This window comes from Babylonia areolata, chromosome 31 (assembly GCF_041734735.1).
Source record: "Babylonia areolata isolate BAREFJ2019XMU chromosome 31, ASM4173473v1, whole genome shotgun sequence".
In the NCBI taxonomy this organism is placed as follows: domain Eukaryota; kingdom Metazoa; phylum Mollusca; class Gastropoda; order Neogastropoda; family Buccinidae; genus Babylonia; species Babylonia areolata.
Genome location: NC_134906.1, coordinates 12,945,730 through 12,962,870, shown reverse-complemented (window position 1 = coordinate 12,962,870; position 17,141 = coordinate 12,945,730). Strand labels below are relative to the sequence as shown.

Genomic DNA, 17,141 nt, shown 5'->3' with positions numbered 1-17,141 from the left:
CACAGACCCCTCGGATGTCCAGTGGGTGTCTGAATGACCCAACCTTTAGCTTCCGTCGTCAGAATTGTGGTATTCTTTGTCAACATTCACCTCTTCAGTATAAGAGCCTTCCGCTTGCAATATTTTGATGGTGGTAATTGGGGTGAAACGCTGTTAACGTCGTCTCTTTCGCCGTTCGTATGGAAAGAGTTAAACAGTAAAACAACAAAACCGAACACACTTCAAGTCAATCATCTCGTGCAATGAACCAACCGCTGCGGCGAAGTAGTTCGAGTCCAGGTTTGACGACAGGGGTGACACGGGTTCGATCCTCGCCAAAGGTGGGGGATTCTTGTTGTTGTTTGCGGTGGATTTTGTGTATGTTTGCTCTGGGTTGTTTTTGTTTGTTTTGTTTGTTTTTGCCTTTGGCCAGCTCCTAGCCAGAACTGAGTATGCTATGGACTCAAATGAGAAAACTGACGGGCACAACAGCCGAGTGATTAAAGCGTTGGACTTTCAATCTGAGGGTCCAGGGTTCGAATCTCGGTGACGGCGCCTGGTGGGTAAAGGGTGAAGATTTTTACGATCTCCCAGGTCAACATATGTGCAGACCTGAACTCCCTTCGTGTGTGTACGCAAGCAGAAGATCAAATACGCACGTTAAAGATCTGCAATCCATGTCAGCGTTCGGTGAGTTATGGAAACAAGAACATACCCAGCATGCACACCCCTGAAAGCGGAGTGTGGCTGCCTACATGGCAGGGTAAAAACGGTCATACACGTAAAAACCACCTCGTGTACATACGAGTGAACGTGAGAGTTGCCGCCCACGAACGCAGAAGAAGAAGAAATGAGAAAACTGGGAACCACAAAGTTGAGGGCCATCCAGTTCACGGATGAGTGTTTGTGAGGGTTGTTCAAATGCTCATCAGCCAATACAGTGTCCGTGAGGAATGCGGGTTCGATTCCCGCTCTCCCCCATTCACCCTTATTCGACTGGAAAAAATCAAACTGAGCGTCTAATCATTCGGATGAGATGAAAAGCCGAAGTCCTGTGTGTAGCCTGCACCTGCCGCACCGAAAAAGATCCCACGGCAACAAATGGTCCTCTGGCAAAATTCACTGTGATAGGTACACACATAAAAATGTATGCACTCACGGCCTGACTAATGCGTTGAGTTATGCTGCTGGTCAGGCATCCGCCTAACAGATGTGGTGTAGCGTATATGATTTTGTCCGAACGCAGTGACACCTCCTTGAGAAACCGAAACTGAAACTGACCAGGACTGCAGGTGTCTGTATCCCTGACCTTGGTTGACACCAGACATGTTACGCTGAAAATATGAAAATATGTCTACAGCTTTGTTAAGTTGTCCCAAACCTAAATTGACCCTCAAAGCAACAACCTCGTCGCCCCCATCATTATTCATCATCAACGAAACATGGGAAATATGAAAAGTCCCAAATTCTAGGAGCATCCCCATCCCTCCCGCAACCCCCCCCCCCCCCCCTCCCCCCCCAAAAAAGTAAAATATTCCTTTCATGAAACAAATTCGGTGTCTGAGTGACTGGCGCAATAGCCGAATGGTTAAAGCATTGGACTTTCAATCTGACGGTCCCGGGTTCGAATTTCGGTGACGGCGCCTAGTGGGTAAAGGGTGGAGATTTTTACGATCTCCCAGGTCAACATATGTACAGACCTGCTAGTGCCTGAATCCCCTTCGTGTGTGTATGCAAGCAGAAGATCAAATACGCACGTCAAAGATCCTGTAATCTTTGTCTGCGTTCGGTGGGTTATAGAAACAAGAACATACCCAACATGCACACCCCCAAAAGCGGAGTATGGCTGTCTACATGGCGGGTTAAAAAACGGTCATACACATAAAAGCCCACTCGCGTTTATACGAGTGAACGTGGGAGTTGCAGCCCACGAACGCAGAAGAAGAAGAAGAAGGTGTCTGAGTGAGTGAACGTCTACCTCATCATCAGTCAACTGCACTGTGAGAGAAGAATAAGGCGGATGGGGTAGGACCATCAGTTTTTCTAGATGAAGTCCGCGCACAGAACTAAAACAAACCAGACTGCTGGACGCTTTTTGTCCTACGTCCGTCGGCCAGGGATCAATGGAGCACGGCAATAAAGATCTGAACCTCTTCACCTGGAGACTGACACTAAATATTTGGACATGTTCATCCACAGGGTGACGATGAATATCTGAACCTCTTCACCTGGAACTGGCTATAGATGTCTGGATATCTTCATCCGCTGTTTGCCTCCCGTCAGACAGGAGTGTGTAAATCCATAGTTGTGTCAGGAAAGACGGGACCCCAATCCCTACCCCCACCCTCACCCGTAAATGTCATGGGGAAGGCAGTTACTGTTCATACACGTCGTCATTCACCCACTTAAATCTTTTTTTTTTATCTTGTCATGTGGTTGTTTCTTTTGTTTTTCCTCATTCTTCTTTTTTTCCCCTTTTTTTGGGGGGAGGGGAGGGGGGGTCAGGGGGGGGGGGGGGGGGTTTATTGTTGTTGTTGTTGTTTTGGTTTGGTTTTTTTTTTTACTGTTATTGTTGTTTGTTGTGTGGGTTCTTTGTATAAACGATGAATGAAACCGTCCTGACAGTGCCTGTCTGTGTGTCTGTATAGAAAACACGCAACTCTGCTTTTTTTCTTGGTATTGTTGTTGACACTCTTTCCTCCTTTAAAACAATTTAAACATCAAATCCAAATCACGTGCATTTCTCACAGTTACTGAAAATGTTAATTAATTCTATGCAATAGTAAAACACAAAATACTTTCTATTCTGTTTGCTCAGAAAAAAAAATTGTCATCCTTTGATGGAATTTTCCTCGGGTTGGCCATTTCTTCCAGTTGACAGGAATGCGGAGAAGGCCAACTACTCTTGCATGCCATTATGATTTTTTGGATCCGACAGTTATCTCCTCTGGCGATCGCAGACGACCCCCTTAGAGACACTCGGTGCTGAATGGAATTTCAGGGTCTAGGACAGATTGGTTATTTTATATCTAAGAGGCATTGAAGGAAATGAAAGACTTGCAGAGGGAAAATCGGATTGTATAAGTGTTCTTCAAGTGACTGTGTATCGTGTTGTGAGGAACATTTGAACCATGAATGTGAAACTAAACAACAAAACTCAAAAAGGTGTGTATCGTGTTGTGGGGAACATCTGATTCATGAATGTGAAACTAAACAACAAAACTGTGGCAATAAAGGGTAATCAGCGAGAAAAGATCAGTTTTGGACGACAGGCAAGATTTCGATCGGGTTTCGACAACTGGCAAAATTTCGTGGTGAGTTTTAAAACATCTGTTTGTTCTCGAAACAGAGACTGACAAATGATTTTTTTTTTCTTTTTTGATGAAGAAAAAGATCAAAATCACTTCCAACGAGGTGAACGAAATGGGTTTGGGAAAGGAGTTGTTTGTTTTTTCTCGAATGACACAATTTGCTTCCAAAAAAAACTTTTCATTTTTTGTAAACTGTTCGTAGGCTTCGATTAGTAAAGTTCACAAGAAATGGAGAATTATGTACTCGGTCGTGGTTTTGTGTGTGTGTGTGTGTGTGTGTTTGTTTGTTGTGTGTGTGTGTGTGTGCGTGTGTGTGTGTGTGTGGTTTTTTGACTCACTTGTGTAAACAAAGTGAGTCTATGTTTTAACCCGGTGTTCAGTTGTCTGTGTGTGTGTGTGTGTGTGTGTGTGTGTGTGTGTGTCCGTGTGTCTGTGTGTCCGTGGTAAACTTTAACATTGACATTTTCTCTGCAAATACTTTGTCAGTTGACACCAAATTCGGCATAAAAATAGGAAAACTTCAGTTCTTTCCAGTCATCTTGTTTAAAACAATATTGCACCTCTGGGATGGGCACAAAAAAAATTTAAAAAGAAGCCTAATCATATGCAAACTGCATTTACTGTTATATTTATATTTTTGGTATTCTCTAAACTTAGCACTTTGATCTCTTATTCTGACACAACAACAAGAGGAGTCATTATTATCATTTTTTGTTCAAACAGGAACTTCTTTTGCTAAGCATGGAATTTTTATTTGTTTTGCAAACGTTTTGGGGCAGAGTGGTAAAAAAGGGAAATTCCTCTGTAATTAAAGCTAGGGGACCTAATTTATCACAAGTGAGTATTGAAGGCCTTGCCTCTCTTGTTTTGTTTTGTTTTGTTTCGTTTTTGGTTTGTTTGTTTGTTGTTTTTGTTTTTGTTTTGTTTGTGTTTTTTTTTTTGGGGGGGTTGTTGTTTTGGGGTGGGGGGTGTTATTTTTGCATGGGGGCGGGGGGTGAGAATAATGCCTTCATTTCACCCGTTAGTTGATATTAAACTGCTCAGCTTTTCGCAGTACACTTATTTGTGTGTCTTCTTTATGTCTTTAAACAGATAGCCCTTGTCCCACAAATAATCAAAAACCCAACAACAAAATCAACATTCCCAAGTTCAAACGAAGCTCGTAGGGCAAATGTGTGGAAGAGAAGAACCACTGGTATGGCTTTATCATTTCGTGGAATAACTTCATGGGTGTTAACTTTATTACCTGGGTTGCAGGAACCCATCAGAGGGTACTCTGGCTTGTAAACTGAATGCTGTCAACGTCTTTGTCCCTGACGTGTGTTGAACAAGTGGCTGTCGAAATGAGATGAGCTTTAAAGTAGTCATAAAATTTGACATTGGAGTTTACCACTACACAAACTATGAGGCTGCATGATGAATGCATTTGCTTTCTTTTCTGTTTCAGTGTGTGTGTGTGTGTGTGTGTGTGTGTGTGTTCTTTTCCTTTCAAAAACCGGATGAAGATTAGGATATAACGAATCTAATGCATGTTTCAAATGTAATGTATACCGTGACTTTCGGAAGAGATGCTGAACAAACAAAAATGATAAACCAAGGTTCCATCTGCAATATGCTCAACACGAGAGTATTCCCTGGGCAAATTCTGCAGGAAGAAAATTCACTTTGATAGTTTACTCTTCTTCACTTTGACATCTTCATCTTCATCATCATCATCATCTCCTTCTTCCTTCCTTCCTTCCTTCCTTCCTTCCTGCCTTCCTTTCTTTCTTTTTCTTCTTGTTCTACGTCTTCTTCTTCTTCGTTGGCTGCGACTCCCACGTTCACTCGTATTCACGAGTGGGCTTTTTCGTGTATGGCCGTTTTTACCCCTGCCATGTAGGCAGTCACACTCCGTTTTCGGGGGGGGGGGGAACTTTGAAAGCGAAACACCGACACTTGTAGACAGAACAAAAACTGGTTGCACCGGATAGGGACGAAGCTCTCTCCTGGAAGAGAAGCCAGAATTTACGTTTAGAGAAATGTGCCGTGAGTGAAGTACAACACAATGCAATATTTTGCATTGTTGTGCGTGTGTTCAGTCCCTTTTCATTCATTCTGTTCACGTGTTCTCACTTGCTTTCAGCATTGTATCCTTAACCCTCACCAATTTTTTTTTTTTCTGGAAGGACCTATATGCGGAGAATTGTGCGCATGCAGAAATGGCGTGTATATTGTATACATGTCTATCTGAGTGTGTATGTATGCGTGACTGAAACCTTACTGAATGACACAGGAAACGAATGATGAGCGCCCAATGGCAGCCGTCAGTCGGCTCCACCCAGGTAGGCAGCCTGTTGTGCAAATGACCCCGTGTTTGTAAAAGCGCTTAGAGCTTGGTCTCCGACCGAGGATAGGCGCTAAAAAATGGTATCCATACCATCATCTTCATCATCATATTATTGTGTGTACAAGTCTAAATGTATTTTCATTCATACTCTGTGTGTGCCTGCCAGTGTGTGTGTGTGTGTGTGTGTGTGTGTGTGTGTGTGTGTGTGTGTGTGTGTGTGTGTGTGTGTGTGTGTGTGTGTGTGTGTGTGTGTGTGTGTGTGTGTGTGTGTGCACGCCTGTGGCGACCACTATTGCTTGAGATTCCGAGGCCACAAAGAAGACTACCCCAGCACGTACTAACACCTGTGATCTTGGTTCAATACATCATATCCTACAGTATCGCACCAGCAGAATTACACAAGGCTGCTGTGTGCAGGTAACGAAAACAGAGATCGATAATCTCTCTATAAAATCATCGGGACAGAGCGTGCAGAATTCCGCTCTCTTCGATTTTGTAACTTATCACCGTCAAAAATATGGTCCATCCCACCATGATGTTCTCGTAAAAGTCGTCGTCACTGAAACTGCAAACAGCGACATGCAGGTCAACGCATCTTCATCGAAGCTAGGTACCCATCAACCACGCAGTAAGCAAGTTCTTTACACGAGGGCGGGGGATGCTATGGAAACTTCGCGAGCATACAGTTTTCGGTGAAAAGATACTTTCACGAAACCGCAAGGAAAAGGAGACGCGGGAGAGAAAGTTGTGGTTAATTTTGGACCGGTCAGGTTGGGTGGGTCTCGTGAGAACCGCTTTACATGACGTCTGGTCAGACAATATGGTGACACCGATCGTTGACCGGTCAGTATTAATGTTTTATTCATCAAATTGATCTTTAGTGATTAAAGTCTGGAATCAGATATGCCCGTCCTTTAATTAAGTCCGGATTCCTTAACCTCTTCATTAACATCCGGATTTTTAACTTTTTTTTCTACTAAAAAAAATAATTAAAAAAAAAACCTTTATTATCAGCACATTTATCAAACAGAAAAAAAAAAATAACAGCCAGTACCGTTCCTTCATTACAATTAACAATTGTCAGATTTATCATTTCTTTTATTAAAGTCGATGATTATCAGTTATCAGCTCCCTTATTTAAAAACCCTGAATCACAAAGTCCTTTATTACGACCAGAATTATCCGCTGGACTGGACTGTTCTGTACTGTACTGTACTGTACTGAATTGTACTGCTCTGTGCTATACTGTACTGTACTACATTGTACTGTACTGTACTGTACTGAATTGTACTGCTCTGTGCTATACTGTACTGTACTACATTGTACTTACTGTACTGTACTGAATTGTACTGCTCTGTGCTATACTGTACTGTACTACATTGTACTGTACTGTACTGTACTGAATTGTACTGCTCTGTGCTATACTGTACTGTACTACATTGTACTTACTGTACTGTACTGAATTGTACTGCACTGTACTACATTGTACTGTACTGAATTGTACTGCACTGCGCTATACTGTACTGTAATACATTGTACTGTACTGTACTGAGCTGTACTGTACTGTGCTATACTGTACTGTTCTGTACTATATTGTACTGGACTGGACTGGGCTGTACTGTCCTGTATCAGACTGAAAATTATTCTCAATTCCCTCCTTTGTTTGCATACACAACACTTTTGTCTGGTGCGGTACGCAATGGTAATATATGACATTACGTTCTGCAATGTTACATCATATCAAGCCATACCATGCTAGGTCACGCCATGCTATGCGGTGTTGTGTTATGCTATGCTGCCGTGTTGTGCTATACAGTGCTGTGTTATAGTATTCTCAGTCAGCATGTTCTGGATAGTTTGGACAATTTGTGATTTAAATGATAAAGTTTTCGTTTCTGTATTTTTATCCAGGTGGACAAACTACACATGGCTGACCCTTGTTCTGTGTCTCGCTACGTTTTCCGTGAAGACCAGTACCGGAGGTAGTAATAACTGTTGTTGATGTTGTTGTTGTTGTCAAACAAGGCTGTGTCCTCGCCCCCACCTTATTTGGAATCTTCTTTGCTCTTCTCCTGAGACATGCGTTCAGCACAGCGCAAGAAAGGATCTACCTGCGGACCAGATCAGATGGCAAGCTCTTCAATCTCGCCCGCCTCAGAGCAAGGACAAAAGTCCGCGAAGACCTCATCAGAGACATGCTCTTTGCTGGCAATGCCGCAGTTGTGACCCACACCCAGCGGGACTTGCAGTCACTAATGGACCGCTTCTCCCAGGCCTGCGAAGATTTCGGCCTGACCATCAGTCTCAAGAAGACAAATGTCCTAGGCCAAGACACGCCATCTCCACCAGCCATCACCATTGATGACTGTGAGCTTGAAGCCATCCATCAATTCACTTACTTTGGGTCCACCATCACCGACAACCTCTCCCTTGATACCGAGATCGACAAGAGGATCGGGAAGGCAGCCACAGCGCTAGCCCGCCTCACACAAAGAGTGTGGACAAATCCCAAGCTGACCACGAAGACAAAGATGGCTGTATACAAAGCCTGCGTCCTCAGCACCGTGCTGTATGGCAGTGAGGCGTGGACCACACATGCTCGTCAGGAGAAAAGGCTCAAGACCTTCCACCTGAGAAGCCTACGGCGCATACTCGGCATCTCCTGGCAAGACAAGGTGACAAACACCGAAGTCCTGACTTGCCCTGGCCTTCCGACCATGTATACCATGCTGAGACGGCGTCGGCTGCGCTGGCTGGGCCACGTTCGCCACGTGGAAGATGGTCGCATCCCAAAAGACATCCTTTATGGAGAGCTCGCCACGGGGCAAAGAAGCATCGGCCGCCCACAGCTGAGATACAAAGACGTTTGCAAACGTGACATGAAGGCACTTGAGATCAACACTAAGTCCTGGGAGGACCTTGCAGATGACCCCAACAGATGGAGAAGCTCTCTCAAGAATCAGCTACAGATTGGTGAGGACAAACTGTCAGCTGCTGCAGCAGAAAAGCGAGCTCGCAGAAAAGGGACGGCAGCCAACAGACCAGCATCAGCTTACACATGTGACCGCTGCGACAGAGACTGTCTCTCTCGCATCAGTCTCTACAGTCACAGGCGACGCTGCTTGGTCCAAGCAGACAGCCCAATTAGACATTAGGTCGGATATACTCTATCCATGGTCAGCCATGACCGAAGGAGGCCTACTATACTGTTGTTGTTGCTATTGTTGTTGTTATTGCTATTGTTGTTGTTGTTGTTACTGATCCGTTGTCATTGTCATTGTTATGAAAATCGATCTGTTTGGAAAACGTTTGGCAAAAACAGGTAAAATGCATTTCAACCCGTCATTTAAATTAAAAAAAATAAAATAAACGTTGTCAAAAACTGTCTTGGTGCTCGAGAAACATTTATGCGGAAAATGTTCAACTGGACATTAAAGTACATTCATTTAGGTTGGAAGAGTATATTCCTAACATTTATATAGAAATGTACTCCTGGACATTTCAGAGTATATCTATTTAATGCTCAAATGGACATTATAGGTTTCAATAGACCTTTTAAAGCATGTATTCATGCAGCAATTCCTTAACGACAAAATAAAAAATCGCTTGCAAAAAAAAAAAACCGCTCTGCTGTTATTGGGTTGTTGTTTTTTAATGCATGTGTATGTATATACACGATACATTTTGTTTCAGTATTGAACATGAATCAGCACTGTAGTTAATTCATAGTGCACGCACATGCACACACGCCCGCGCGTTTGTGAATGAACACCACACACACACACACACACACACACACACACACACACACACACACACACCAGTATCATTTAGATTTGAAAGACGTTAAACAAAAGAACTTACAAACGAAAGGACCACGCGCACGCGCAATTTGCATATCAATGGGGAAGAATCCCTGTGGGTGTTTCAGCTTTCCACTCTCTTTTCGTGAAGAAACTTTTAGATGAAGGAAGGAGGGAGGGGGGGGAGGGAGATTAAGTGAACAATAAGAGAGAGGACAGTCACCAATACTGAAGCCATGTCTTTCATATTTTCACCGAAGCCGTATTTTGCCTGTTTATCCTGCAGCCGTATCTTTCCTATGTACACTGAAGGTATCTTTCCTATTTACACTGAAACTATATCTTTCCTATTTACACTGAAACTAAATCTTTCCTATTTACACTGAAACTGTCTTTCCTGTTTACAGTGAAACTGTGTCTTTCCTGTTTACAGTGAAACCACGTCTTTCCTGTTTACAGTGAAACCAAGTCTTTCCTGTTTACACTGAAACCACGTCTTTCCTGTTTACACTGAAACTGTGTCTTTCCTGTTTACACTGAAACTGTGTCTGTCCTGTTTACAGTGAAACTGTGTCTTTCCTGTTTACACTGAAACCACGTCTTTCCTGTTTACACTGAAACCACGTCTTTCCTGTTTACACCGATTCCATGTCTTTCCTTGTCACACTGAAGCTATATATTTCCCAGTTACACTGAAGCCATCTCTCCTATTTACAGTGAAACCATATCTTTCCTATTTACACAGAAGCCATCTTTCCTATTTACATGAAACGATATCTTTCCTATTTACACAGAAGCCATCTCTCCTATTTACACAGAAGCCATCTCTCCTATTTACAGTGAAACCATATCTTTCCTATTTACACAGAAGCCATCTCTCCTATTTACAGAGAAGCCATCTTTCCTATTTACGACGAAGCCATCTTTCCTGTTTACAGTCAAACCATATCTTTCCTGTTTACACAGAAGCCATCTTTCCTATTTACACAGAAGCCATCTCTCCTATTTACATGAAACGATATCTTTCCTATTGACACTGACTCTGTCTTTCATATTTACACTGAAACTATATATTCCCTAGTTACGCTGAAAACATATCTTTCATATCAGCAATGAAAATATATATTTCCTATTTACAATGAATTCATATATTTCCTATTTGCACCGAAACCATGTCTTTTCTGTTTACATACATGTCCATGTCTCTCCTATCTACACTGAAGGTATCTTTCCTATTTACAATGAATTCATATATTTCCTAGATTTCAGTTAACAGACCTTTCCTGGTGACGTGATGTTTCTGTGGATTTCAGTTGATAGACCTTTCCTGATGACGTGTTGTTTCTGTGGCTTTCAGTTAATAGACCTTTCCTCATAACGTGTTGTTTCTGTGGCTTTCAGTTAATAGACCTTTCCTGATAACGTGTTGTTTCTGTAGTTTTCAGTTTACAGACCTTTCCTTATGACGTGTTGTATCTGTGGCTTTCAGTTAATAGACCTTTCCTGATGACGTGGTGTTTCTGTGGCTTTCAGTTGATAGACCTTTCCTGATCACGTATTGCTTCTGTGGTTTTCAGTTAATAGACCTTTCCTGATGACGTGTTGTTTCTGTGGCTTTCAGTTAATAGACCTTTCATGATGACGTGTTGTTTCTGTGGCTTTCAGTTAATAGACCTTTCCTGATGACGTGTTGTTTCTGTGGCTTTCAGTTAATAGACCTTTCCTGATGACGGGTTGTTTCTGTGGCTTTCAGTTAACAGACCTTTCCTGATGAAGTGTTGTTTCTGTGGCTTTCAGTTAACAGACCTTTCCTGATAATGTGCTATTTCTGTGGCTTTCAGTTAACTGACCTTTCCATGCTAACATCAAGGTGACTTGTTGTTTCTGTGGCTTTCACTTCACCAACATTTCCAGATGACTTTCCTGTGGCTTTCAGTTAATAGACATTTCCAGATGACGTGGTTTTTTTCTGTGGCTTTCAGCGTACAGGGCTCAGATCGAGGTAACGCCCAACCCCTCACTGCACGGTCAGACAATAACGCTGAGATGTCTGCTAGTGGCTCCCCCTGTCGGGCAGATGCAGGACTCGGAGGAGCAGTCTCCAGTCGCCTACGTCTGGTACAACGAGGGCCGTGAAATGCCAGGGGTCAAGGCCGCGAGCGTGACCCTCAAGGCTGACGCCGGTCACGCTGCGTCATACCAGTGCCAGTCCCGTCTTTCAGGCATTCACAGTATGCCTTTCTCTCCCAGGGGTGAGGTTGGGTGAGGGTGTTTTTTGTTGTTTTTTTTGTTGTTGTTGTTGTTTTTCGTTGTTTGGTTTGGTTTGGTTTTTTTGGTGTATGTGTGGTTGTGGGTGGGTGTGGGTGTGTTGGGGGAAGGGTTTGATGTAGGTTGGGGTTTTTTTTCGGGTGGGTGGAGGAGTGAATGTTAAGTGACTCTGTGTGTGTGTGTGTGTGGTTTTGTGTGTGTGTAGTTTGTGTGTGTGTGGTTTTGTGAGTGTGTAGTTTGTGTGTGTGTGTGTGTGGTTTGTGAGTGTGAGAGAGAGAGACAGAGAGATCAGAGACAGATTCTACATGTTGATTTTGTTTGTTTGTTGTGTTTTAAGTTTACTTCTAAAACTATCTCATTTCATTGGTTTAGACAATATCTTAATTTCCAAACGTCGCGAATAACAAATATAACAAATCTTAATTTCTTCGGTTTGGTTTCGTTATCGAGAAGCATGTTCCTTACCTCCTCTCATCCCCAACAGTCTCCCATATACTTGTCGTCTCGGAGTCCGCTTCGCCTGTCGAGGACGGTCAACCGATGACCTTGACCTGCATGACCTCTGCTGAGATGGAGTCAAGGCCGTATAGAATGATGAACTGGGCGAAGAACAACCATGAGGTCAAGGAAAGCCAGAACCAGACCTTCACTGCCGTGGCTGACGTGTCCAGACCGAGTTTCTATGAGTGCAGGGTGCTCAGTGGACAGATCTACATCAGCCCTCCTTTCACCCCGCAAGGTGGGTGGATCTGTCAGTTGAGCTGGTTGGTTGGTTGGAGGCTTCCTTGATCGGTGTTATATATATATATATATATATTTTTTTTTTTTTTTTTTTTTTTTCCACCGTTTGTATTGGCACTAGTAGTAACTGATGTTAGATACTTAAGATATTTACATAAATTAGAATAAAGTGCCGAATGAACTGTATACATACTTGTTCTGAGTGATTATCGTGCAAATCTAGTCTGTCTATGTCTTATTGTGCCCCCAAAATGGTTTTAGTCATTTTGTTATGATTTATCTAAACCGTAACGTCGTGATGAAGACAAGAAAATTTGAAACTTTGATAGATCTATATCATGATCGTAAAAGAATTAAATGTCGATCGATGTCGGATGCTGAAATTGGGTAAGATAGAGTTGCTCGGTTTTCACCACACACCTTTCGGTTCGCCAACATTCGTCTCAGATGGAAAGCAATAACGTAATTTGGATCGTTACGTCTGAGAAGAAGTATTTAGTATTTATCTGAGACAATGGAAGGAGAGAATTGGGCTCCCCGCTTTCCTATGCCGTGCCCTGGACACAACGGATTTGAATTCACAGTCCCCATGTGGAGTGTCGGCCTAGAGGTAACGCATCCGCCAAGGAAGCGAAAGAATCTGAGCGCGAAGGTTCGAATCACGGCTCAGCCGCCGATATTTTCTCCCTCTCCACTAGACCTTGAGTGGTGGTCTGGACGCTGGTCATTCGGATGAGACGATAAACCAAGGTCCCGTTGAATTGAATTGTTTGCCAGTTAAATGGATTTGCGTCAAACGGTAGTTACGGTAGTTACATATGACAGCAGAGCAAGCCAGATGCATATATGCGTCTTCGCACCATTTCTTTACAATTTGACATCTAATGAGCTTTTAATCACCAAAATTAGAAGAATGTCTCTAGCTTTCCAACAAGATGCAACTTGACTATGTAGAGTTGATTTTTGCAATGCGGAGAAAAACGTAACTGCCGATGATGTCATAACGCTAAAATGAGTACCTCGCGCTGTTTGTATCAAAGCCCCATTTTGATATGTTAAAGTCGAATATTTTCTGTGTATATTTCAGTCATTTTCATTTCTTTTGCTGCTTCCCTCCCCCCCCCCCCCCCCCTTTAGTTCGTGTTTTTGTATTGTTGCTTTCCTACATTTTTGTGCTTTTCCTGCAGATCCCCAAAACAGGGACAGAATAATCAACTTTTGATTGTGGTCACTCTGTGAAAGGAAGGAAGGATGAATGACGTAATGTGAACAATGACGTATAAAGTATGACGTTTTCATGTGACTGCTCTGATCCAGACTGGGAGAATGTTTCACCAAGGAATGTAGTAACACCCTCTGTTTTTCTCATCCCTCCCCAGTGTACCCCAGGACTCCCTCCATCCAACGTACCGGCCCCCACCACCTCACCTGCCACACCCACTCCCCCCTCTGCTCCCCCCAGGCCCTGTGGCTGAAGGACGGACAGAAGCTAGACACAGAAACCAGCCCGACCCTTGACCTCAGCCATCACGCGATCCGCCCAGGTCACACGCGCTTCGCCTGCAAAGTGACGGCCATATCGGGCATCTTTTCCAAGCTCAGCGAAGAGTTTGTCGTCACAGGTTGGTGGGACAGTTTGGCTGGGGAAAAAGAGGGGTGGGTTTAGGGGTGTTGGGGGGGAGGTGTGGCTTTGATCAGAGAGTATCCTCAGTTCAGAAAGTCTCCGGCGCATTCGGTAGAATATTTTTTCTCTGATCTCCCATGTCTGCATATGTGCAGACTTGCTTATGACTGAACCACCTTTGTGTGTATGCGCACATAGAAGATCAAATACGCACGTTCAAGATCATGCAATCCTTGTCAGCGTACGGATGGTTATGGCAACAAGAACATACCCAGCATGCACACCCCCGAAAACGGAGTATGCATGGCTGCCTACATTGTGGTGTTTTAAAAAAAAAAAAAAAAAACTGTCACATACATAAAAACGTTCGTGTATGTCTGAGTGCGTGCGTGCATGTGTATGAGGCCTACGTATGTGTGTGCGAGTGTGTGTGCATGTGTATGAGTCCTACGTATGTGTGTGTGTGTGTGTGTAAGAGAGATAGAGAGGAAGCGGGGTAGGGTAGGTGGGTGTGTGGAAAGGTTCAGCCCACCTTCTTACATATCCTAACTTGTGTGAAAAGTTAGCACATCAGTCAACGCCTGTTCACACATCGTGATGGTGATGTGTGTTAGACACGAGTAAAATAAGTGTTTGTGCTTGCGTGCGCTCATTTATGTATTTGTGTTGATGGCCTTTTGGCACGCGTGCGCAGAAATTAATGTTTCCTGTGTTCCAGATGCGGACCTTGTCCCCGCAAAGAAAAATGAGCCTGAAGAACAGCCAGCCTCTGAATCACATCAGAAATATAAACCCAACAAGAAGCGAATGAGAAGGGGCAAAAAAGATAAGAAGGGCAGGAAAGGAAGGAAAAGAAAGCCCTAATTCCGAAACAGGTTGGCGAAAGGTAGTTGTGGAAAGGAAAAGTCTTTGATCGAAATTTCCAGTATATTGGGGTCGGAACCACGAGAAAGTAGGAACCACTCTTTTGTCTTCTTCATCAGAATCTGAATTCAGATCCGGGCATAACATGTTTCCATGGACCTTAATAGGGTCATCCCTATTCCCGGGATCCCAGAGGTCTGTGTTCCCCGAGATTCACTATTGGACGGGTCTTGCCCGTCTCCTTACAGCGTATATTTGGGGGGGAAAAAGTCTTCCAGATCAGAAGAACTTTGATTGGATAGATCATAGTACCAAGTTTCAGTTTCAGTTTCAGTAGCTCAAGGAGGCGTCACTGCGTTCGGACAAATCCATATACGCTACACCACATCTACCAAGCAGATGCCTGACCAGCAGCGTAACCCAACGCACTTAGGCCTTGAGAAAAGAAAGAAAAAAATAATAATAATAATGATAATAAATAAAATTAAATAAATAAATAAATAAAATCAAATAAATAAATACATGAAAAAAGAACTACTACTACTAATAATAATATGTATAAGGCGCAAAAACTTGATGAAGTCAGCTATAAGCGTACACACAAAAAAGAAAAGAAAAGAAATAAATATATAAATAAATAAATAAATAACAAACTAACTAAATAATAATAATATAATAATAAAAATGATAATACCAAACGACACTTTTATTTTAGAATGTCTTAGTTGTTGGTTGTTTTTGTTGTTGTGTTTGGTTTTTTGTTGTTTTTTGTTTTGTTTTGTTTTGTTTGTTTTTTGTTTGTTTGTTGTTGTTGTTGTTGTTTTTCGGTATCCAGGCATGCAGTACAGCAGGCATACACATGAAATGGTGGAGAGGCTGTGAGTGAGATGCACACATTCACCAGTACAATACAAACATTACAGCATAAAAAAGGAGACACTATAAACAGTTGTATTACATTTAATGAGGAAAAGACAAGCGTGTACATCGGTATGAAAACACACAGACAGTGAATTGTGAGAGAACTGCTGTGAGCGTGAGAGAGGCGGCAGGAGACAAGAACCTCCACCACCACCCCACCCCCAATGTAAAAAAAAAAAAAAAAAGGAAGGATAATGCACATACTTCTTCAGTATTACAAAATCTTTAGCGCCAGGTGGAAAACAGAAGAAAGTGGTGTTTCAGGTCATAAAACATCATCCAAAAAATTAAGCCTAAAACTGAGAAAATGGTCTGGAGATTTACCCACTCCAGATAAACTGTGTGAATTTTCAGCCTTCCAGAGCTATCCCCCACCCCCACCGTTTTCCGATGACGTCATCAGTGACGTCACTATGCACCTACGTACTACGTTTACGGCAGTCAAGGGGTTGTCAATTACACATGAACATGCAAAATACTCAGACTGGTCCTCCATGTCTGTTTGTGTCCCTTTATTATTTTAAGTGTCAATGTTGATAAAATAGCGTCGCTGTTTTGTTTTTAGTTTCCTTTCAGGCCGAATTTTCAATAATCTTTTTTTCTTTTTTTTTGAACAGTTACGAGGGGTTCATGGTCACTGTTCGTGAAACAGGTAATTTTCTGTACCTGTGATTGTTTCCAGTAACCAGGCTTCCTGTGGGCCCACCTTTCTGGCCCACCTTTCTGGAGTTGAAATAACGAATAGGTAGTGACTGCCGATACTTGTCGCAAGAAGGGCGAGTTGCGCGCGCGCACACACAGACACACACGCACACGCATGTGCGCGCACATAGATTTTATGGATACATATTTTTTGTTCGGTTATTTACTTATTCAGTGTGGCTTGTCACCCTGTGGCAGATCGAGTTCTGCATGCATACTTACGTACGTACGTAGTTCCATACATAGGCTTACAGACATGCACACACACACACACACACACACACACACACACACACACACACACACACACAGAGAGAGAGAGACAGAGACAGAGGAAAGAGTGTTAAAGGTAGGAGTATAGAAACTGAAGTTATGCATGAATCCAAGTTTGCGTTCAATTACGATGGACAAGCATTTCAAGATACAGCAGCTAGAAAAGTCTGGGGATTTCCTCAAAGGTTGACTTTCTTCTTATCATTAGAAGTAGTAGTATTGTTGTTATTATTATCATTATTATTATCATCATCATTGTTATTATTATCATATTATTATTATTCCTCCTCCTTCTCTTCCTCCTCCTGTTCTTCTTCTTCATCATC

General features: G+C 42.8%; 2 protein-coding genes across 2 annotated transcripts in view; one reads left to right on the top strand and one right to left on the bottom strand.

Moving 5' to 3' along the window:
- The window catches only part of LOC143276230 (uncharacterized), a 27,251-nt gene extending 25,190 nt beyond the window's left edge, over positions 1–2,061 (bottom strand). Inside the window, exon 1 of the mRNA XM_076580700.1 lies at positions 1,958–2,061. Coding sequence (XP_076436815.1) covers positions 1,958–1,965 — 8 coding nt within the window. The 5' untranslated portion in view covers positions 1,966–2,061. The remainder of the gene's footprint in view (positions 1–1,957) is intronic.
- Positions 2,062–6,277: 4,216 nt separating this feature from the next.
- LOC143276176 (uncharacterized) lies at positions 6,278–15,163 on the top strand. Its single transcript, XM_076580601.1, has 6 exons — positions 6,278–6,462; positions 7,531–7,601; positions 11,405–11,674; positions 12,175–12,429; positions 13,811–14,053; positions 14,774–15,163. Exons 1-6 carry the CDS (start codon positions 6,278–6,280, stop codon positions 14,917–14,919), a joined length of 1,170 nt encoding a protein of 389 aa, XP_076436716.1. The 3' UTR covers positions 14,920–15,163.
- Positions 15,164–17,141: the final 1,978 nt, after the last annotated feature.

Coding starts and splice junctions, on each gene's coding strand:
- LOC143276176 (XM_076580601.1), top strand. CDS start 6,278: ATGCTATGGAAACTTCGCGAGCATACAGTTTTCGGTGAAAAGATACTT. Junction 7,602..11,404: donor CGTGAAGACCAGTACCGGAG/GTAGTAATAACT, acceptor TGTGGCTTTCAG/CGTACAGGGCTCAGATCGAG. Junction 12,430..13,810: donor CCCTCCTTTCACCCCGCAAG/GTGGGTGGATCT, acceptor ATCCCTCCCCAG/TGTACCCCAGGACTCCCTCC.